General features: G+C 41.7%; 1 protein-coding gene across 1 annotated transcript in view; it reads left to right on the forward strand.

Moving 5' to 3' along the window:
- Positions 1-22,983, forward strand: part of LOC306787528 (syntaxin-binding protein 4) — a gene marked incomplete at its 5' end in the record, with an annotated part of 100,226 nt that overhangs the window by 50,561 nt on the left and 26,682 nt on the right. The window contains 6 exons of the mRNA XM_079282691.1: positions 531-626; positions 2,214-2,283; positions 2,383-2,457; positions 4,862-4,941; positions 9,475-9,598; positions 14,435-14,576. Coding sequence (XP_079138817.1) covers positions 531-626; positions 2,214-2,283; positions 2,383-2,457; positions 4,862-4,941; positions 9,475-9,598; positions 14,435-14,576 — 587 coding nt within the window. The remainder of the gene's footprint in view (positions 1-530; positions 627-2,213; positions 2,284-2,382; positions 2,458-4,861; positions 4,942-9,474; positions 9,599-14,434; positions 14,577-22,983) is intronic.

The following is a 22,983-nucleotide window of genomic DNA, read 5'->3' on the forward strand; positions in this document are numbered from 1 at the left end:
TTAAGCGTAGTATAGCCTCGCCTTAGTGAAGCCGGACTGCCAGAAAAGGACGTTATCCCTGCGTGTGGTGCACACGATCCCACTGTCTGTCACTGTGTGACTGTCACAAGTACTTCACTGATAAAAGCACCATTTACATGTTGTTGTTAGAAGCTTTAAAAACAGGAAGTCTTAAAAATCTACGTTTGAATTTATATTTTGCAGCCAAATCAAATCGTTTACCTTGTTTCTTCACAATGCCTTTAACACTTGACTTGTTTCTTTAAAGGGATTAAAGGACATACAGTAATCCATGAATAGGAGATATGACTTTACAGATAATTAAAATCCCTCCTTGGCATTGTGGAGGTTAGTTTAAGGGTTTACGTCACAGTTCATTTTGTTTGTATGCTTTGTATGCTTGCTTAAATGAAATTAAGCAAGAAGAAAATCATTAGTCTCTCTATCGCCGTCATTAATAACTTGGATCGTCAGCAAAAGCACAGAAGAAAATGAAAGTGACAAAGTGATTTTTCTCCTCCTCTCAACAGGGATTAAAGTGATCGGTGGAGTGAAGGAGCTAACTGGAGAGGAGTTTGGAGTCTACGTCAAACGGATTTTACCAGGTGGCCTTGCATCAAGTGACGGTGAGTGCCGTGTGATCCGAGGTACGTTGTCATGACTTGCCCGGATTACTTTTATCACTTCAATTCAAAGATAACTATTATACAAAGAAGACACAAGTACAGAAAATACACAGAGGCAGTAACATGCTGGTGATCAGCTCAGCGTGCTGTGTCCTACATGAGCTCCCTCCCTAACTGCCCTAATTCAAATCAAACATGACACTCGGAGCCGTCTCTGAACAGTTTGGTGCCGTCGGCCAGATTATAGCTGTGCCCCATTCATCGCAGCCCACTCCACCACCAAGCATGTGTTCACTCACACAGGACCTGCTTAGCTTCATGTCTTTGAGGTTAAGCTATGCAGATCACTATTAAAAGAAAAGCTGTAGTTTTAAAAATTTTGATTTAGGTTATTCCTCAAACAACGGAATAGTCTTTCCAGCTTTCCCTTATGAATTTGAGGTGGGATTATCGGAGGTTCACTCTAGCTATTTATTAGCTTTTAGGGCAACACAGAAAACAGGACTTTTTAATTGTCTACAAAGTTATGTTGTTGTGGGATTTTTTTCCAAACAATATTTCGAAATAATGGTGTTTAAATAGTAAAAGCAAAAAATCACAAAAGTTCTACATTTAGATTTTTTTTCTTCCCTCCTCTGAGGCAGACCTATAGACGGATGGCTCCCCTAACATTCGCCTCTACCTCCTACCCCACAGACCGGCTCTGCTGTCTTCATCATCAATCACATGTATATTTAAAGGGGAAATATCATGCTAATTTTCAGGTCCATACTTGTGTTTGAGAAACGTGTTTAATGCTTCAATGTTCAAAAAACGATTTGATTTTTCTCATACTGTGTGTCTGAATACACTTGTATTCACCCTGATGTGCTCAGCACAAAACCTTGGATCATTCCTTTACACTAGGACAAATGCAATTGGACTGTTTAGCGCCTAAACGAGGGCAGCACATATCCCCTAAGTGTGTCTAGTGTAGAACAGTGTGGATGAAATCACCAGGAACGACACAGTGGACCTGGAGCAACAGAACAAGCTTCTCTGAAAACATGAATACATTACACCACAACACTGGCATGGCCTACTTTCTCTCTGCCATGAATGATGGATATAGGGCACATATTAACTCTTTGTACTCAAATCATTACAGCTTGACATTTAAAACATTATTATTATGAAGCAGTTATAACAGCAGAGCACCATCTTTTCACAAAGTAGCTCACATCACCACTGTTCAATAACAGATTTTCAGTTAATTTCCTACAAATAAAAGACATTTTATGTAATTTATGTAATTCCCTACACTCTTTTTTTAAATGGGTTTCTGGTTAGATGCCTCAAATAATGTCTTTGGATATTTTAACGTTTTGTTCTTCGGTATAAAATATATTCCACTTTTAGGAGTTAAAAAAGGCGGTTGCTAACAAGTGGCTAAACGTCATCACGCCGACTAGTTCAGCTTCACAGCCTCGTTGTGTGTACTCACGCTCATGACCATGGTGTACTTTATAGCCTAACGACAGTTCTTCATGTAGCTGATGCCTTCAATGTGTACCAAAGGACTGAAGACCTCACTCTGACCTCTCACAGGAAACCTGATGCCAGGGGACCAGATCTTGGAGGTGAACGGGGACAGTCTAGTAGGAGTCACAAGTGAAAGGTAGTCCAGTAAAGAATTGCTGCTCCTGTCATTTATTTCACCGCATAATTGACTGAGGTGATGCTGTAACAATGGTGTGACTGTGTGTTTGTTTTTCAGAGCTGTGGACATCTTGAGAGGAGCCTCTGCAACTAATCTCATGCGCCTTCTCATAGCCAGAGATGAGGAAGCAAAGTAAGCAAAGCGTCCATAAGAACCAGTACTTATGGGGCCACACTGGTTCTCACAGTGCCTGTACTGGGATCCATCATTATGTGATTATTTTCCTCCAACCTAAAATATTGAGTTTGCAGGCTTCTGTTCAATGAATCAATTGAGAGTTTGATTCTTAACCTTCTGACCTACAGTACTGTAATTCTTACTTTCCTCTGAATATTCAAAGTGCTTATTCTCACACTGTAATTATTAAAGCCTTACTTTTACTGAACTGCTGCCATAAAAGCTATACTGAATTGAGTTTTTTCATGAATTATGAATTATTCACACAACCATGAATGATACATTTATCCTCTCAAAAACATGTACAGCTTACAATAGAAGAGCAGTATTGATTAGCATGGCAACACTGATGGCTGGTACTATTAGTGTCCAACTGCATCTTCCCCTCAAAATCCCCTGACAACATGATCCTTAATTGTAAATGGACAGAGGTTGGAGGGGATTTAAATGAGCAAGACAGTTGCACATGAGCGTGAACATGAACATGTCAGCCCTTATATTCTGAAAAATATGGAAGTAGGTGTAATGCATACTGAAGACATTCTGACACAGACATGACTTGGACCTCAGCAGAGGATACGTGCAGGAAATGAGCCGTTAATAGTAATAGCACTGTGACACAGCCACCGGCAGCACACTGTTCATCGTGCAGATCCTGATATGAATATGTAGAACTGCATGAATGTGAGCGCTGACAAGTGGCATCTTAAGATTCATGAAGGTTAAATCGTGAATGTCTTGTGTCGTGTCATTTTGAGCTGATTAGCACTCTGATGTTGTGATGACCCCCCCCCCCCATCTTTGTGGTGGAATGACAGCAGACTGAGGAGGGGAGAGAGCTTAATTTAGGGCTGTGCTCCTGACGAGATGAGTTAATCCGTGCTCTGTGCTTTCACGACCCTGCCAGAGGACGGGGGGGGGGATTATGCCGTCTGTCTGTCTGTCTCCCCCTCAATAGACTTCCTCTTCTTCTTTTAAAAACAAGTCAGAACTAGCTTAGCGATAGCTGCATGCTTAGCAGCTGCGCTAGCGTTTAAACATGAAAGGAAAATCAAATGACGTTGCTGTTATCATAGCATGTAATCATGACAGATGGCTGATGTTGACAGGGCAACAGAAACAGTGTGACCTCAGAGCAGGGACTCTAAGAGCAGAACATTGGTCAAAGTGACTGAGAGGTTAGAATTGTGTGTTTATGTGGATAATGGCAACATTCAAATACTTTTGCTGAGCACATATACTTTTATTTTCTTTGCATCATAATTTCTCTACTAAATACTGTAAAATGCATGTGTTTGCAAAAAATATTTTCCTGGACTCAGAATGTCCCACTAAGTATTTAGACACAAGAGGAGTCGCCTCCTGATGGCCACTGGAGAGAATGCAAGTTCACTGACAGCTGCTCTGTGAGTGAAGCAGTCGACCCAGAGCATGAGGCTCGGGAACGTAAATCCAGTAGGAACGTAAAGAGAAGATCACAAACGAATGACGAGTCTGTAGTAGAAGATGTGTCAATTGACCCTTCACATAGCGTAGCATGGTCCAGCTCTGACACCGATCCAGCTCGGCTCCACAGACTCAATGGTTTCAGATGTTCAGGCTGGTTTTGGAGCTCGTGGTTAAACGTGTAAAAGAGATACTCGTTATCCAGAGAGATCTTTTCTGACAGATTGAGATGACATGGCTATGAATTAGACTTAGTCTAGGATTATACCAAGGCCAGTTGAATTTATGCTTGAAGGTGCAACCTCCTGGTTGTTCCAAGTCATTGTAGCGTCCAGTCTGTCCTCAGTCCAACATGAGAGGACGTCGCGAGCTTGTCAATGAGAGGCTACATCCATGGCCCGTGTACATTTGAGTTTGATTATTGGATTAAATCCACAGCGGCAGAGACTACACGATGAAATGCACCCTGACCTCATGCTCCCTCCACCAGGAGGCTACTTCACCTCGACACCGGGGGTCTGATCCCGCAGGCGACAAAATCTCTGTTGCTGCCGTTACACCGTTTAGACCCAGCACTCCACCAGCCCTGTGCTGTCTGGATGAGAGTTGCTGTAGTTGCTGACTGGGCTTCAGCCTCACGGCGCTGCTGAGTGCTGGCCGCTCTCCTCCGGCGGGGTGGTCTCCTGGCCGCTATACACGCAGACCTTGCTGCTAAATAGCTGACCCTATTTAAATGAAACCACTGTAATGATTTAAAATGTTGTGTTCCTCCGTAACTGTTATATTTTATTCGTAGGCATCAACTCAAGGTCCGTTCTGGTTCAGACAGTCTTAGTCAATAAACTGCCTACGTGTGCATCTGTCTGACAAACTCTTATGTCATGAATGTTTCTCTTTTGGTTTCCCTGAATAGGAGAGAATTTGCTGAGTTGCTGGAGAAGTATGGATCTAACAGCAGCACAGGATCAACACGCAACTCTCCCATACAGCAAGGTAGGCAAATCCCAACTCCGTCCTTTGTATGATATTACACATTCTGTTTTTTTCCTGAAGCATGTATGGGAAATTGAATTTCCGTGTTTACACTCCTGTACAAAGTCCTGTTTGATGTCAGAAATGCATCAATGGCATTATCATTCAGTTCTATGTAAAGAGTACTAAGCCTGAAGGTAGATGGAGTAAGTCTGTCTTTAAAAATTGCTTATGACAAGTGCACTTGTCCATTACACAATTGCCAACATCTGTTTCAGTGGGGAAGGAGGCAGCCGGCTGGTACAGATTAGATACAACACGGCATCAGCACGTGAGCAGGTTTGTGTGCTCTGTGCAGGGGATCAGGGTGCATCTATTATCAAATACACACAGAAGAATTTACACATACAATGTGTGATTTATATGTCAATGACCATAACTATTTCTGTGTGCATTGAAAAATATTTTTGTGGAGAGATTCCAGAGATTATTATTTTTTAAACTCCTGATTAATATAAAAATAAATGTACCGAATAAATACATAAACATTTATTACTGAATAATATGTAAATATCTTATTCAGTCCTCACAAAATGCAACAAGACACCTATTTGTCAGAAAAATACTGGAGCTCATACAGAAAAGGATTGCTGTGTCACAGGTCCACTGAGTCACTGCATGGCACAGCAACCTTTCCTCAACTGGAGAATCAGTATTGTTACTTGACTTGACTCGCTCAATGTAAAATGACATGCACTGATTTCATTACTGGAGTAATATGCAGTTAGGATAATCAGTGTATTTTTGCATCAGTATGATTTACAGTCTGTGGAGTCCAGACCTTGGCATTGGTGGTCTTGACATGAGTCTGGACCGAGGACTGGTAGGTCTTGACTCGAGTCTGGACCGAGGACTGGTAGGTCTTGACTCGAGTCTGGACCGAGGACTGGTAGGTCTTGTTAGATCCTGGGGTACTTCTGGCCCGATACGGGGCTACTTACTGACTCAGCTCTCTATTAAAAGATTGTCGAGCTGGTGTTCTTGCGAGGGAACTCGCCTGGCTCTTCTAACTGCCGTTACTCCCGACATCTACCCTGCTTCCTCCGGTCTGAGTGCACTCGGTCGAGGGGCCACCCTGACCCCGGGCGCTCCTACCAGTCGCGTCGGTTATGGCAGCTTCCCTCTTATGGATCCGTGCTCTTGGTAAATGCCAGATTAGGTTTTAACGGCTAGGATTACTTCTTGCTAAAACCGTAAGGGGTTGTTAAGTGGATTCAGTCTCTAGGATAACCTTTCAGAACTCAGTTGTTAGACATACAATGGCTTTAACTTTTTACTGCCACGAGGAACTTTTTACTACTTGAGCAAATGAATGCACTTGAGAAATTTACTTTAAATGCAGATTAGATATTTATTGCAGGTTATATTTGGTTAGTTTGCAAGGGTTAAAGCTACAGCTCACATAAAATGTCACTACACTTGATTCGTTAATTTAATTTTCTTCTCTGATTATACTCATTAGTTTTAGTTGCCGAGACGGCTCGGTTGGAGCTGGATTTTCAAAGGTGCGATGAAAAGATTCTTTTGGAGTTGTTAGGAGCGAAGGTCTGGCCAGACCCTCGGTCCTCCTGCTCTGCAGCGGAGTCCGTTCAACAGTCCTCAAAACTCAGTACAAAGTCTTTCTCGGGCTGCTGCGTCTTCTCCGTTGTCCAGTTGGTAAAGGCGAGCAGGGGGGAGAGGTGATTCTCCGTCTTTCAATTTTTGTCCACGAACGGTGGTCTTCTTTCCGTGAACAGAGACGAAGTCCTCGGACGCGGCTGTCGAACGAGGTCCAGTGTTTCTCCATGGATGGCTCGGTCGGCGTCCCATCGTGAATTCCCGTCTTGCTGTTTGCAAGTCACTTCTTTTATAACACTTTTGGGCTGTCAGCCCCCTCCTGTTCAATACATGATCTCATCCCCCCACCCTCTGGAGAGGGCGTTGGGTTCGAACATGTCCGGACATGTCCAGGCTTCATCCTGTATCATGCCTCTATGACTCATCTCTTGCGACAGTCTTTTCCTATTTTCTGCCAAGTCATCCTGACAAAACACTTTTCTTACATCGCAGCTCCGGTCACACAGAACATTTGTTAATCAGTTTTTACATTTGTTAAATCGGTTTGGTTAGTACACATTTGCTTATAAAATGATTATTGATCTCATCCTTCATCATTATTGTGCTTTGTGTCTTTTCTTCTCAACCATCATTATTTCCCCATCCCTTGAAGCCAACACCCTGCTTACTTCCTCTTTCTCCGTACTTTCTACACTCAGACTGCACTATACTCCGATACACATATTATTATTATCAGGTTTACATTTGTTAAATCACTCTATGTATTAAACATTTGCTATGTAACGATCATACACTTTATCTTTAGATTACACTTTAACTATTGATTTCTTATTATATGCTTTTTATATCCTGACCTTCCCCTGATCGTGTATGCATGTTTTCGAGGCAGCTCTGTGGGCTCAACTCTTCTTGACAGTCTTGACTCGAGTCTGGACCGAGGACTGGTAGGTCTTGACTCGAGTCTGGACCGAGGACTGGTAGGTTTTGACTCGAGTCTGGACCGAGGACTGGTAGGTTTTGACTCGAGTCTGGACCGAGGACTGGTAGGTTTTGACTCGAGTCTGGACAGAGGACTGGTAGGTCTTGACTCGAGTCTGGACCGAGGACTGGTAGGTCTTGACTCGAGTCTGGACAGAGGACTGGTAGGTCTTGACTCGAGTCTGGACCGAGGACTGGTAGGTTTTGACTCGAGTCTGGACCGAGGACTGGTAGGTTTTGACTCGAGTCTGGACCGAGGACTGGTAGGTTTTGACTCGAGTCTGGACAGAGGACTGGTAGGTTTTGACTCGAGTCTGGACAGAGGACTGGTAGGTCTTGACTCGAGTCTGGACCGAGGACTGGTAGGTCTTGACTCGAGTCTGGACCGAGGACTGGTAGGTTTTGACTCGAGTCTGGACAGAGGACTGGTAGGTCTTGACTCGAGTCTGGACCGAGGACTGGTAGGTTTTGACTCGAGTCTGGACCGAGGACTGGTAGGTTTTGACTCGAGTCTGGACCGAGGACTGGTAGGTTTTGACTCAAGTCTGGACAGAGGACTGGTAGGTTTTGACTCGAGTCTGGACCGAGGACTGGTAGGTCTTGACTCGAGTCTTGACCGAGGACTGGTAGGTTTTGACTCGAGTCTGGACCGAGGACTGGTAGGTTTTGACTCGAGTCTGGACCGAGGACTGGTAGGTTTTGACTCGAGTCTGGACAGAGGACTGGTAGGTCTTGACTCGAGTCTGGACCGAGGACTGGTAGGTCTTGACTCGAGACTGGACCGAGGACTGGTAGGTCTTGACTCGAGACTGGACCGAGGACTGGTAGGTCTTGACTCGAGACTGGACCGAGGACTGGTAGGTCTTGACTCGAGTCTGGACCGAGGACTGGTAGGTCTTGACTCGAGACTGGACCGAGGACTGGTAGGTCTTGACTCGAGTCTGGACCGAGGACTGGTAGGTCTTGACTCGAGTCTTGACCGAGGACTGGTAGGTCTTGACTTGGTACCACCTCTGAACACACCTTTAGGACACATGGAGAAGTACAAAATTCCTCCACCAAAAGAAGAGCAACAAAATACTACAATTTGAAGCCTTTAGGAATCGCAGCACAGATGATGGAGTTTAAAACACTTTTGCCATTTATGGAGGAATATGATACTTATTTGATGCAGACAACTGTGGTTGTCTCTCCATATACTCAAATATGACGACCAGACTCTATTCATCCTTGTATACTGCTGGAATTCAGCATGAATAACTCCCAATGTGAGATTTACCTTTGAATGTGAGGACAGGAAAGAAGCAGATGTTCACCCCAGGCAGCGGATAAAAGAAAAAAAATTCTGGGGCATATTTGGGCTGCTCTGCAGTTGGTTTGGTCAGCATATTGGGTATTATTCAGTGCTTAGAGTCACTCAGGCTTAAGACATGTTTTAACAGGAACATACACACTTTTTCAGTTGAGCCATCTGTAGCAGCAGCAAATTGTTGAAGAATTCTATTTCAGTACAGTACATCTGAAATGTGGAAGGAGTGAATCGGGCGACTTTGCTCAGTGGTAGAGCGGGGTCGTGCTATCAGAGGATCAGGGTTCGATCCCCGGCTCCGCTAGTACATATCCATGTGTTCTTGGGCAATACACTTAACCCCGTCGGTGTATGAATGGTATAGTCCTGATGAGCAGGTCTCACCTTGCATGGTAGCTCCTGTCATCGGTGTGTGAATGGGTGAATGTAGTGTAAAAGAGCTTTGAGTGGTCAGAAGACTAGACCATCATGCTTGCTTACTACCCCTCATCTAAATAATTACTCTCCAGTGTTAGTAATTATTGAAATAAGTATCTAAAGCCATCTCTTTTTTCATTTTAACAGTTGTTGACTTCCCCTCCTAGCACAGCACAGTTAAATGCCTGCACTCACTCTGTTGTGTGTTTTTGTTCTTTCTTGACATTCCAAAGGAGGCCGCTACCTGGATAGTACATCATCTGGTTCCTCGTCTCGCTCCCAGAGTCCTTTGTTGTTGAGCCCAGCAGGCTCTCAGAACATGTACAACAACAGTGGGCCCATGTTGCGCTCCCTCAGGTAAGATGTTTGTACAGAATTCACATCAACGACGACACGGCTCTCCTGTTGGAAAGCCACCGAGTTGGGAAGTTGTGGCTAGCAAATACTAAACCCAGATTTACAAACTTTTTATATTTATGCGTGTCATTGTACTAGTCTTGGCAGGTGGGCAGTTGACACGACATGGTACAGACACTTTATTTTTAGGGGTGTGCATGAGACTTATTCTTTAAGGTTAACTGCACTTTCTTGCCTCTGCTATGTGTTAAAATCTGAGTGCTACCTATCATATTTTTAAGTCAGGGGTGTCAAACATACGGCCGCCACTTCATTTTATGTGGCCCGCGAATCCGCCAGCAAAAAAAAAAACATTTTATTTTTTTACAAAATTAAAAGTTAATGTGAAAATAAAAATATCCCCATGGTCGAAATTATGAGATAGAAAGTCGAAGTGATGAGATAGCATGTTGTCTGTGTGCCGACACTGTCACAACAGGTGGACAGGAAATGCAACAACCCATAAAGAGGATTTCCAACAAGTGATCGTGTCTTTCTCAACATGTGTACTTCTCTGTACTTGTAAACTCGTGGACTTGTGAAACGTCATCAGTCTCAGCCCAAGTACTGTTCCAATTCAAAGTTCACATCGAGCCAAGCACGGTCCTAATGCCCGGATGTGGCTCCGCCCATTTTACCGGGGATGCATCGGAGGTGACTTGTCTGTACTTGGGACAGCCAAATATCCCAGAATGCATTTTGCACCAGCAACAGGAAACAATGGCGGAGGAGAAATCACACAACTGGAAGTTGAAACTTTCGAAATACTACTGTTGTTAAGTCACAGAAAGCAATTTTAGGATGTTTTGAGGCGAGAAGTTAGTTGTTTAAGCACCAAATCTGTGGTCTGTTTGTCAAGATTTGTCAAAGTTGAGTTGAGCCATTTGCGCCGCCAGTCTCGCCGGGGGCCATTTGTGTTCATTCGCACTGGACGCGCCGGAGAGGGGGCGTGGCTTATCGCCCTGAAAGCCGTTCAACTGTCCGCCATTAACCATGGAAAAAATAACCTCTATTTCTGCTTAGTACGTGTTGTGGAAGTCACAGATATCCCGGGAAACTAAACTAAATATGTTAGGAGTAGTTACATTTACAAACGGCCCTTTGAGGGCGACCGTGATGCTGATGTGGCCCCAGAGTGAAAATGAGTTTGACACCCCTGTTTTAAGTAGTAGTGTTCCATATTTGAATGTTTAAAACTGTTAATATGTCATGTTGGGAAAACAATGTGACTGTTAGTTTAGCTGTAGAAATGAGGAATAAACAATCTACTTCAGCTTCTCACTGGGCTCCAGAGTTGTCAGTGAAGTCGTTCCATCCTAAGAACTGTATACGATGGAAAACCTCATTCTGACAATCCTTTACTTCAAATACACTTTTTTTGCTCGTTGCATTGCATCTACCATAAGATATCTGTTTCTACAAATGTAATTTAAACAATTTTGGCATTGATAATGCAGACTTTATTATTACTGTCACTAATACCGTGTTACATGTTATTTACAGTGCCTTGCATAAGTATTCACCGCCCTTTAATGTTTCATCCTTTTATACATGAAATTATGGTCAATATAATTTGGCTTTTTTGTCAAGAATTTGCAAAAAAAAAGCTTCTTTCATGTCAATGTGAAAACAGATTTTTACAAACTAATGTCAATTAATTAGAAATACATAGTGTAAAATTAGTGTTTGCATAAATATTCACCCCCTTTAAAGTGACTGACCTAATTCAACAGAAGTCCAGCTCGTTGATGCCAGCAATGTCACAAGTAGTGAGATGGAGATGACCTGAGTGCAGTTGATGTGTGTCAAGTGATTGTAGTATAAAAACACGTGTGTCTGGGAGGTCCAGTCTCTGGTTCATCAGTATTCCTGCTACAATTGCAACATGAAGACAAAATAACACTCCAAGCAACTCAGAGAAAAGATCATTGAAAAGTACAAGTCAGGAGATGCTACACAAATATTCCCAACTCACTGGACCTCCCACAGAGTTCAGTTCAGTCCATCATGAAGACATGGAAGGAGTGTGGCACTTGTTTAAATCTCCTAGAGCTGGACACACTGAGTGACCGGGCAAGAAGAGGACTGATGAGGGAGAACACCAAGACACCTCGGACCACTCTGAAGGAGTTAAACGCTTCAGTGGCTCAGATGGGAGAGACTGTACATACAGCAACTGTTGCCCGGGTTCTTCACCAGTCCAAGCTGTGTGGGAGAGTGGCAAAGAGAAAGACACTGTAGAAAGAATCCGCCCAAAGGCATGTGGGAGACTCCACGGTCAACTGGAAGAAGGTTCTTTGGTCTGATGAGACAAATATTTAGCTTTTTGGCCATCAGACTAGATGCTATGTTTGGTGAACACCAAACACTGCACATCACCACAAACACACCATGTCCACCGTGCAGCATGGTGGTGGCAGCATCATGCTCTGGGGATGCTCCTCAGCAGCAGGCCCTGGAAGGCTTGTAAAGATAGAGGGGAACATGAATGCAGAACAAAATCCCCAAATCCTGGAGGATAATCTGGCTCAGTCTGCAAGAGAACTACGACTTGGGAGAAGATGTATTCTCCAGCAAGACAACGAGCCCAAGCATACAGCAAAGGCTCCACAGACTGGTTCAAAGACCACAAGGTGAATGTTCTGGAGTGGAAGTCAAAGCCCAGACCTCAATCCAGAATCTGTGGCTGGACTTGAGAAGAGCAGTGCACACACACACACACACACGCAGCCAAAGGTGCATTTATTAAATACTGACCTGAAGTGGGTGAATACTTATGCAATCTTTACTTTACCTTCTATATTTTTAATTAATTGACATGTTGTAAAAATCAGTTTTCACTTTGATATTAAAGAGGTTTTTTTTGAAAATTCTTGTCAAAAAAGCCAAATTATATTGACCAAGATTTCATGTATAAAAGCAACAAAAGGATGAAACATCCAAGGGGGGTGAATACTTGCAAGGCACTGTAAATGTGCAAACCTTCTCCCCCATTAACAGTTTTCTAGACCAGTACTCGGCTCGTGGTGTCATGGGAAGTTCCCATGAAATGGAGCTCCCAGTGAACCAATGGAGGCCAGTTTGACGGCAGGGAATTTAGTACCGAGGTGGTTTTTTCTGGCACCTGCTCAGTCAGCCAATAAAACAGCTAACCGTGATAACGGACTAAAGGCGGCTACAGTTAGCGGCTACAGTTAGCGGCTACAGTTAGCGGTTACTTTAGCAACAAATGAAGCCATCTGTCCATCACTCAGTAAATCACCTAGGTACTGTATTCCCCGTTGTCAAACTGGCCTGATATTTGACAGCTTAATACTAATTTGAAATGGTTCCACTGTATTTGAAGTCACGGTAATTATTCATGACACCATTATATTAGCATTTGACAGTTTAATCAAATATACTGACCAATTGGTTCCACTGTGCTGTGGTTTAGGTAAGTGATTCTCAACTGGTGGGTCGCGGACCCGTTTTCAGTTTTCAATTCTCTTGACCTAAGCTTTAGGTCAAGAGAATTGTTCATGACACTGATAGAAAATCATTTGACAGTGTAACACTTATTGACATTTTAAGGACTAGTCCAAAGTGTTCCACCACAGTTGCGGTGAAGGAACATATTCACGAAACACAATCATAATGGTCTCATGCCAGTCAATGTCAAAACCAGCCACATATGACAGTATAATGTAAGGTTACCACATAAAGCTCAATAGCTTCTGGAAGTTTGATGATTCGGCCTGCTTGGCATGTTTATGAAGTTACAACAAAGACATATATAACAATGTCAACTTCGCATTAAAAATGACATAATCCCAACCTATTTTAAAGAAAGTTCACCATATTTTGTGGGTGTGAACTTTTTGCGTGTCATCGCCATTCATATCGATACAACCAAAGTGTCTAGATTTAATTGTTTACTAGAGCACAAAGTTCTACCTACATTTGGACTCCTAATCCACTCGATGGTTGCATTAAACTTAAATGTAGGCTACAAAATATTTCATATGCATGTTTCCGAAGTTAATGATTAATTAATCAGTATTGACCAAAAAAAAAAAAAATCGTGATTAGGATTTTTGTCGTAAGCAAGCAGCCTGAAATTAAAGTATCATTCATGCCAATATTAAATGTTTATATATTTTAGCTCTGCATATGTTTTGTGTAAGTTTATATCTTCATATCAGTTCATCTCTATCTTTTGTTCTGAGGTGGAGTGCAAAGCGCTGCACTGGTCATGTGGCATTTTCCAGAGTTTGGTAGTTTGGTGACTGAATTTCTTTGGCAGATGTATATTTGAGAGTTTAAAAAAAAACTCTGAAGTACTGAACCAATATCTTGACGGATAGTTTTTCTGACAAACACTTCTGATAAGGATCACTATCTTTTTTTAAGTGACCAAGATATGTACTGTGTACTAATGTACTTGCCAGTGCTCTCTGGTAGAAACACTATGTAATGACAGTTGAGAGATGACCTCAAACATATCTTTGGTATGTCTATACCCCAATCTCTTCTTACTTTGTGGCCGACATATGTACCAATACAGATATATCAGTGATAATAATGATAAGATTTATTTCACTCTGCCTGTGACTTTGCAGAATTATGACATGCCATGGAGGCCTAATAAAGGTTATAGTTTACCATAGGCCTTAGACACACCCCTGGTTGCAAAAACACCAAAAGTGTGTTTGCACCCCCTTATGGTACACCTGACTGATTCACGAAAATAGAGCAAACAGAGCTCATTTTATAAAGTTCAAAGATTGACGTGTTCACGTGTCTTCCTGTTCTCAGTCATCCAGGTGAAGGAGTGATTCAGCTCATTTCAGTTGCACGATCCAGCAGTTTGGGCATCACCATCGGAGGAGGCTCCAACAGGACCGACGGCCCCGCTGTCTTCATTCAGGAGGTGCTGTCTGGAGGAGACTGTCACCGGGTAAGAAATGAATCCACCAACCTAATTAACTGAAAGTAACATTAACTGAAAGTAACAACAGCTGAAAGTAACATTAAGTGAAAGTTACATTAAACGAAAATAACATTTTCAAAACCATTACCCCGTTTTAGCCTTTTTACACAAGAAAGGCGATCTACAATTGCAAATCCATTTATCCATTACTACCAGCTGGCTTTCAGTACGTTTTAGGCTACATTTCAATTAAATTCAATTTATATAGCACACAATTACTAATCAGAAATTTGCCTTAGAGGGCTTTACAATCTGTACACATACGACATCCTCTGTCCCAGGACCCTCATATCGGTACAGGACTAAATTAACATGAATTCATACAGAAGGAGAAAGAGAGAAGAGGAGAGAGGAGCTCAGTGTATCCTAAGAAGTCCCCCGGCAGTCTAGGCCTAAAGCAGCTTATCTAGGGGCTGGTCCAAGGCAAACCTGAGCCAGCCCTAACTATAAACCTGAGCCAGCCCTAACTATAAACCTGAGCCAGCCCTAACTATAAACCTGAGCCAGCTAAGCCTGCTCTTAAATGCGGTGAGTGTGTCTGCCCTCCGGACTGAAACTGGAAGCTGGTTCCACAGAAGAGGAGCTTGATAACTGAAGGCTCTGGCTCCCATCCTACTTTTTAAGACTCTAGAACCACAAGTAACCCTGAATTCAGGGAGCACAGCTCTCTAGTAGGATAATATGGTACTATAACCTCTTTAAGCCATGATGGTGTCTGACCAATTAAGGCTTTGTAGGTGAGGAGGATTTTACATTCTATTCTAGATGTACAGGGAGCCAGTGCAGAGAAGCTAATCCAGGAGTAATATGATCTCTTTTCTTAGTTTTTGTTTGTACACGAGCTGCAGCATTCTGGATCAACTGGAGAGATTTAAGAGACGTATTAGAGCAGCCTGGTAATAAGGAATTGCAGTAATCTAGTCTAGAGGTAACAAATGCATAAACTAGTTTTTCTGCATCGCTCTGAGACAGGATGTGCCTGATTTTTTTAATGTTACGTAGGTGAAAAAAGGCAGTCCTAGAAATGTGTTTTATCTGGGAGTTAAAGGACAAATCCTGATCAAAGATAACTCAGAGATTCTTTACGGTGCCATCTAGAGAAACGATATCATTAGATAACTGATTTCGGAGGTGTTCTGGGCCTAGTAGAATAACTTCAGTTGTGTCTGAGTTTAACATCAGGAAGTTGCAGGTCATCCAGGTTTTTATGTCCTTAAGACATGCTTGAAGTTTAGTGAGCTGGTTGGTTTCATCTGGTTTCATCGATATATATAATTGAGTATCATCTGCATAACAATGAAAGTTTATGGAGTGTTTTCTGATAATATTATAATATATAATATATAATATATACCGAAAGGAAGCATATATAAGGTGAATAAAATTGGTCCAAGCACAGAACCTTGTGGAACTCCATGACTAATGTTGGTCTTCATCGAGGTTTCATCGTCTACAAACTGAGATCGATCTGATGAATAGGACTTAAACCAGCTTAGTGTGGTTCCTTTAATGCCAATTAAATGTTCTAGTCTCTGTAACAGGATGTAATGATCAATGGAGCACGAAGGTCTAACAAGACAGAAACAAGTCCTTTGTCTGATGCAATTAGAAGGTTCTTATAATTACTTAAGGCACTAAATGGTCTTTCTCCTGCCTTCCTTGATTTCACCTGATTCTAGACATTATTATGTGTTATGGTTTTTGCTATTTTAATTATTTTTCTGTGTATTTTTTTTTCTTTTCATGTGAAGCAACTTCTTTATATAAATGAAGATATTTAATTTTTTTTACCGGCTCATAATTGAAATGCAAGTTCCTTGCCAGAGAATATGAGGATGTATTCTGGTTTGGAGAGTTGCTGTAATTCAGCAAAGTAGCTTGTAGCCAGGCCATGATGTTCTTTTGTCAAATTCAATCAAACGAACTCCAATTCTAACTGGTAACTGGTGAAAAGAGGCCATAACAGGGGTGAGGAGATTGTGTTGCTTTAAATTTTCCTTGATGCAGCGGTCAGTAGTACTAAATTACAGGTTGGTGGGAACTTGTCAGGGCAGTTTGTTCTTCTAGCAAAGTGAAAAAGTTAGCAGAGTCTTTCCTGCACACTTTCATTTTTTAAATGAATACAGGCAACAATTTGTAAAATTGTCAAATCTCACAACAAGCAAAAAGTGGTATCGTTGAAAAGCTGAGAAAAGTTAAGCAGTTAAACTTCTTCCTTGTTTTTTCTCAGTTATCTGTAGTGTCACCATGACTCCATGAAGGAAATGGCCAAAAGGTGACAAACAGTCCTGTCGGTTCATTAAATCCAATTGAATATTTAGGAATTCATGCTGGAATAAAGAATGTTAAACATACACAACATGAATATTTCTTGGCGATTGTGTTGTTTCAGTGTCAGTGCTGCTCTGTTTGGAGTCCCAGAACAGACACACTACACCAAGTGTGAAGGTCAGCCATCAAGCTAGGACTCTGCTTCGGACATCACCCTGCTGCTGCTCCCCGATCTCTCTCTCACACACACACACACAAAATTACAATGCAGAGAATTTGTTATTGCGTACTGCTAGATCTGCACATGCTACAGTAGCAGCAGCAGAACCTGCAGTCCCAATCTTGTGCGTGGCACTCAGTCTCACTGAAGACATAGATCTTCAAACATATGCTCACAATGATATTGTTTACTTTGGCTCAGTAATTTCCTAAAACTGGTCATTGTAGCTTTTATCAAACCTTACTCAGACTCTTTTCAGCATTGGATTGATAGTGTGGGTGGCCACTAGCAGGTTGTATGTGGGAGTCAAAATAAACGACACTGTGTTCGATGTGGCACTTTTAGTTGTACACACAGTAGTTTTTAGCAGGATTATGTTTTGCTGATTTTGTTCTTTCCATTAGATTTGTTGACAAAAGGAAAAGTCTAGAAGATCATCAGATTTATACTTTGATCCCTGGATCATTACATCTTTTATTGAGAGCAGCTGGCTATTTGTTTTTGTCCTACGGCTGAAGGATCTTGCACAGGAGTGCATTGGTGGAAGCACTTAACAGTTGAGGTGAGTGAGAGAAAAAGTAAATGTTCCATTTATCCTGAGGGGAAGTTGCTGTTAAACATGATGCATGAGCACTGCACCCTGGCCAGTCTCTAAGGGAATGTAGGGAACACTCAGTTCACACAGTCATCTGCGCTCGACAACACCAAGGCAACAAGTGCTGGATTCTGCAACCGCACACGAGGCCTCTACGATCACTTTGTCTGCTCAGAGCAGCACATGGCTATATGGTTAACACGAAGGTTAACAGTACAGATTGCTCCAGTTCATCAGGTTGCCATAACACTGTGGAATGCTGGCTGTGCCATGCATCAACCATCCGATAAGAGTGGGACTCGGTTAAGTGTCCCGCTGTTAAAGGATAATTATATTTTATTGCAAAGTGTTGTTTTGAATATCAATCATGGAGCATTGTGCTAATTCTGTCAGAGCAATGAAGTCACTTTTGCATTATCTGATCGTGATCAGCTGTTCAGCAACATTCATGCTTCACCATCAATGACTCATTCATATTTGCTTTCCACTTAGCCTAAACAGGCAACAACATATGCTGGATGTCTCCATTAGTTGCTGGCCTACTAGTAGACTAGTAATGTCCAGATGTATTCATGTGGGCGTAAACAGGTGCCTTTATAACCTCACACCTAATGTGTTTAAAGGAACAGTTTGTAGGATTTAAAGGGATTTGTTGTCAGAAATTGAATATAAGATTCATAATTATGTTCATCAGTGTATAATCACCTGAATCTAAGAATTGTTGTGTTTTTGTTTGCTTCTAATAAACCGGTTATATCTACATAGGGAGCAGGTCCTCTTCACAGAATCCACCATGTTGGACCACCATGTTTCTACAGTAGCCCAGAACGGACAAACTGAACACTGACTCTAGAGAGAGACTTTGGCATATTTACGTTACCTGAAGGCCACCTTAGGGTGAGCTCCTTTAAGGAGAATTTGTTAATTTGAAGAGCTCCCTCAAAGAGCAGTCCCTTTTCCACCAAACCTCATATAATGAGATGAGCTGTGAATGGTCAACTCCTTGACATGTTTTTTCCTCACTGACCTATTAGTTATAATAACACTCAGTGCTCACTCAGCCCAGTATCTTGGGATTCATGTCCATATTGGACATCTCTGCACTTTACAATTCCCATTCGATGTCAATGATAAGTGCCAAAAATAAGACATGTTTTAATAAACTGCAATCGTTAGATCATCATGAAGACATTTTCTGTCACTACGATGAATTTCAGGGGGGGGGGATCTACAAAAGTCCGCGAGAAATTTTGACAGTGTGGCTTCTACTGCCCGAAGACGTCGCAATATATATAGACGCTAATATTGCCGGTAGTATCGTTGAGGTTCAATTGAGATATCGCTTCTCTCTTTTCTGCATTTTAGATTCATACTCTTGGATTGCATCTTGTATTCGTGATGGACAGTCGACAAATAACTCCCGTCATTCCTGTACTGGACATGTACATCTTTGTTTGAGATACATACCTTTGAAAATGAAAAAACAATGCCTTTGACTGAATATCTCCAAGTCATTTGTGTGTGTGTAGAGAGAGAGACAGACAGACAGACAGACAGACAGACAGACAGACAGACAGACAGACAGAGCGTGCGTGTAACTGGTTGGAGAGGTAGACTGATTAAGAAACGTTACAGTAAACAGTGATTTTGAACAAAACTCCTGCCTCCTTTCAACAAAAAGCAGAAGTCTGAGTGCCAAAATATGGGTATCATGAGAAAGATAAGACTCTGCCGAATGCAGTGATGTGGTTTTTATATGTGTTGTGTTAAAAATGTGAGTTCCAGAGCAATATACAAAACTGGTACCGTCTGCTTTCTTTGAGAAATGAGTGGTCAAATTTAACATGGAGTCTAATGGAGCAGTTGGTTGGAGGTCATATCGCTCTGCGGCTGTAAGTCTGTTGGATTCCACAGACCTCTGTGCGACAGCACAACATTTCCTGTCATTTTGGCCAAAAATGGTGTATAAAGAGTGAACATGATGGGACCTGGAGCAATTTGTTTGGAAAGATCACAGAATTGTTCCTGCTCTGCTCCACTCTGAGAGCTATGTGCTCACTCTAGCTCTCAACATTCCATGCAATACACACCCATTATAACATCTGAAATGGACCCAACATTTTCTTTCCTGAAACTTAATCTGTGACTTCATGAAACCTGTGCTAGCTATCAAAATGGCCCTTTGGCTCAATAAAGTGCAGCGTTTTGTCTACGTTTTAAACTTTGAATCATTGTTCTACGTTAATGTATGGCTAGTCAATATGGGCCCAAACTTAAGTGTTTTTTTTAGCTCTCTTCATGCCGAAACCCCATTCAAGTGAATGGAGAAATTTTGCTCCGTTTTTCGCGGTTTTTGGGAAAACCGCTGGGCGAATCTCTCTCGAAAATATATAGCACACTATTCCCGTTTTGATACAGTGTGCTTTGGCACAGGCAGTTTTACTGGCTTTGTGTTACAAAGCCACACTGAATTAGAATGAGGATGTTGAATTCGCCGCAAGAATCACAACCCTGACCATTATAGGCAGGTGCACTGAAATACACCTACACATCCCTCTGTTTACACATATTGCTGCCTTCTTCCTTTTCTCCAGCTTCCCCTGCTTCTTTCTCCCCAATCCTATCCTCCTTGCCTCTCTGTTTGCCCACTCACTGTCAACTGTGGGCAAAATGACAAGGAGGAGAATGGATGGGAGAGACCGAGTGTACAGGAATACGCTTAAAGAGAGCTGTTACTAAGCGGATGTTTCTTGTTGCATATGTCCTGCCAGGGTTTACATAATTTTCATTCTAGAAGCCAGTGAGTGACAGTGATCACAGAGAGTGCCTCATGATCCCTGTGGAAAGTTGTTTGAGCACTGGTTTGTATCTTTTTGTACAAGATTTGCAAAATGGGTTTCTATCAGTATTGTGACATTTTGCTGCAAAAACGGTTGTGGTATTTGTTTTCCTCTCTTTAAGTCGCATCAGCATCCAGTTATACGGTCTAATCTCTGACAAGATGAGCTTGACGTGCATGTCAATTTACTTTGTCTCTTTTCTTTTTATTTCATAGCACAGTATCAGGAACATTTACCAAAACACTATAAATACTGACAGAATATACAATAAAGGCCAGAAGCCTAAAAGGCTTATCGTGGGCCTCCCCAGATTTAAACAATCAAATAAACTATAGCTTAACTGATTACAATTTAGAGTAAAATACTTCAAAGCAAGTAAGTAGCATTTTCCAAAAACTAAAATAAAGTCACAAATGTGCACACATTTATTTATGTCTCATTCATGGTTATTTAATATTATTTCCCATACTAATTATTTCACTGACATTTGTCTTATTTCTGATTTTCATGTACGTGCACTTTGAGCTGCATTAATTGTACACACTGTGCATTATTCATACAATTAGTGTTATTATAGAATCATTTCATGAACTTGCACCTGTTTCAAGTGATGGAGGGGATTATATCAGGATTTAAAGCTGCAGGCAAAACAACAAGGAATATTCAGGACATACTGCGATATAAACCCTGAAGTAATTGTATATCCTCTGTACAAACAGAGTCTATACTCCAGATCCTTTGAGAATGAATAGGACTATAGGAACTAGGAAGATGGAGTCATGTGCCACCTGAATGTTGTATGTGCTAGTGTGCCACTGACTTGTCTATATTATTTCCTAATCTAACAGTCACTATCTCAAAAGACAGAAATTGCATAAAGTCTGATCTCGGCATTACTTATGTTGCATACTTGCCTAAAAATGTTGGATGATGACAGTTTTATTTATTTCCTGTTTGTGGAATATTGTGTGGGCTCAATGTCTTCATTTACTTTATTTTAACAACTCAACACTTTTAGGGTTCATAGTCTCTGCACTTCTCTTTGGAGCTTTTTAGGTCATTGTCAGATGTCAGATGTTGTGACTCAGTTTATTCCACTGCCCCAGAGACGCCAAAAATCTGTTATAAATCAATAAACTAACTGGCATACAATGTACACGTGCATTTATAAGGTCCTAACGAAAAAACGAATCATTGGAAACTTTACAGCCATCTCTCCACACTAAGTGCATTAATCCAGATTTCCTCAGGGATAAGGCTATAGTCTATCTTTTTCACTGACCTATTGACTCCACTACCAGATGGTGAATGATACAGAGTAGTAGAACTACATGCAACTGTGTTAGAGAGAGGGCACAGTAAAGCAACACTGTTATTAAGTCTCTTTAACTCTTTCCAGACAGTACACTAATGCTTGGCTCTTTTACAACAGCTACTGACTCTCAGATTCTCAGTCTTGTCCTTATGGAAGCAGGTTGTCCATTTCCTCTAAATCCCAACTCTTAATCCCCTGTGTCATATCGGAAGCAAGCTAGCATTTCATGCACAGTGATTTACTGTGCCCCAGTCAGCTGGGGATTTATGCAGCTATGCATTTATCAGAGCTGTAGTTGTTGCTGTGCATCTCCGTGTCTAACCCAACCGGTCCAGGCAAATGGCCGCCCACCTAGAGTCCGGTTCTGCTCTAGGTTTCTTCCGGTTAAAGGGAATGCAAATGCTTGCTCATGGTGGAATGTTGGATCTCGGAAAATTAAAGATTAAAGGCATTATATAAATAAAATTTGCTTGACTTGACTCGTACCTAAGGTGGCAAAACCCTGCTTACTGGTGACAGTGAGTACACAGAACAAGCAGGAGATCAGACATTTATTTTGACCCTGTAACGTTCAGTACTTTCTAAACCAACAAGAGTTTTTAAGTCACTTCTTTGTCAAACAGGAAGCCATTGTAGAGATCAGAGAACAGGACTCATGTGATTCACTTGATAAACTCTCCTCGTCTTAGTGAGGACTCGGTAGCATTCTGACTCTGCTCTTTTTAGCTGAGCTGTAAAAACACTGTTACAGTACTCGAACCTACTGGAGAACAACATCCTACTGAGACATTAGTCCTTTAATTCTTTATACATTACTGCCATAGTAGGCTGATTTTGTAATTGATCTTGTCGTTGATTGGGTCCAAAGACAAATTATTTTCAATTTTATCTTTGTTTAACTGAAGAAACTTCAGGTACACCCACCCACATTTTATATGAATTGTTCTCAGTATACTCGGTGCTTGTCCATAGTCAGCAAGTGATATTGTAAATCTGTGTGTTGTCCACATAATTATTGTAAGACATTTGCACTAGTGGAACGTGTAGATGTTGAATGGAAGAGGCCCCAGACTGGATCCTTGGGGTACTCCACATATCACTTTTATACTGTAGCGTAGGTTTTTCTCACAACT

Source organism: Melanostigma gelatinosum (genome assembly GCF_949748355.1).
Source record: "Melanostigma gelatinosum genome assembly, chromosome: 13".
NCBI lineage: Eukaryota > Metazoa > Chordata > Actinopteri > Perciformes > Zoarcidae > Melanostigma > Melanostigma gelatinosum.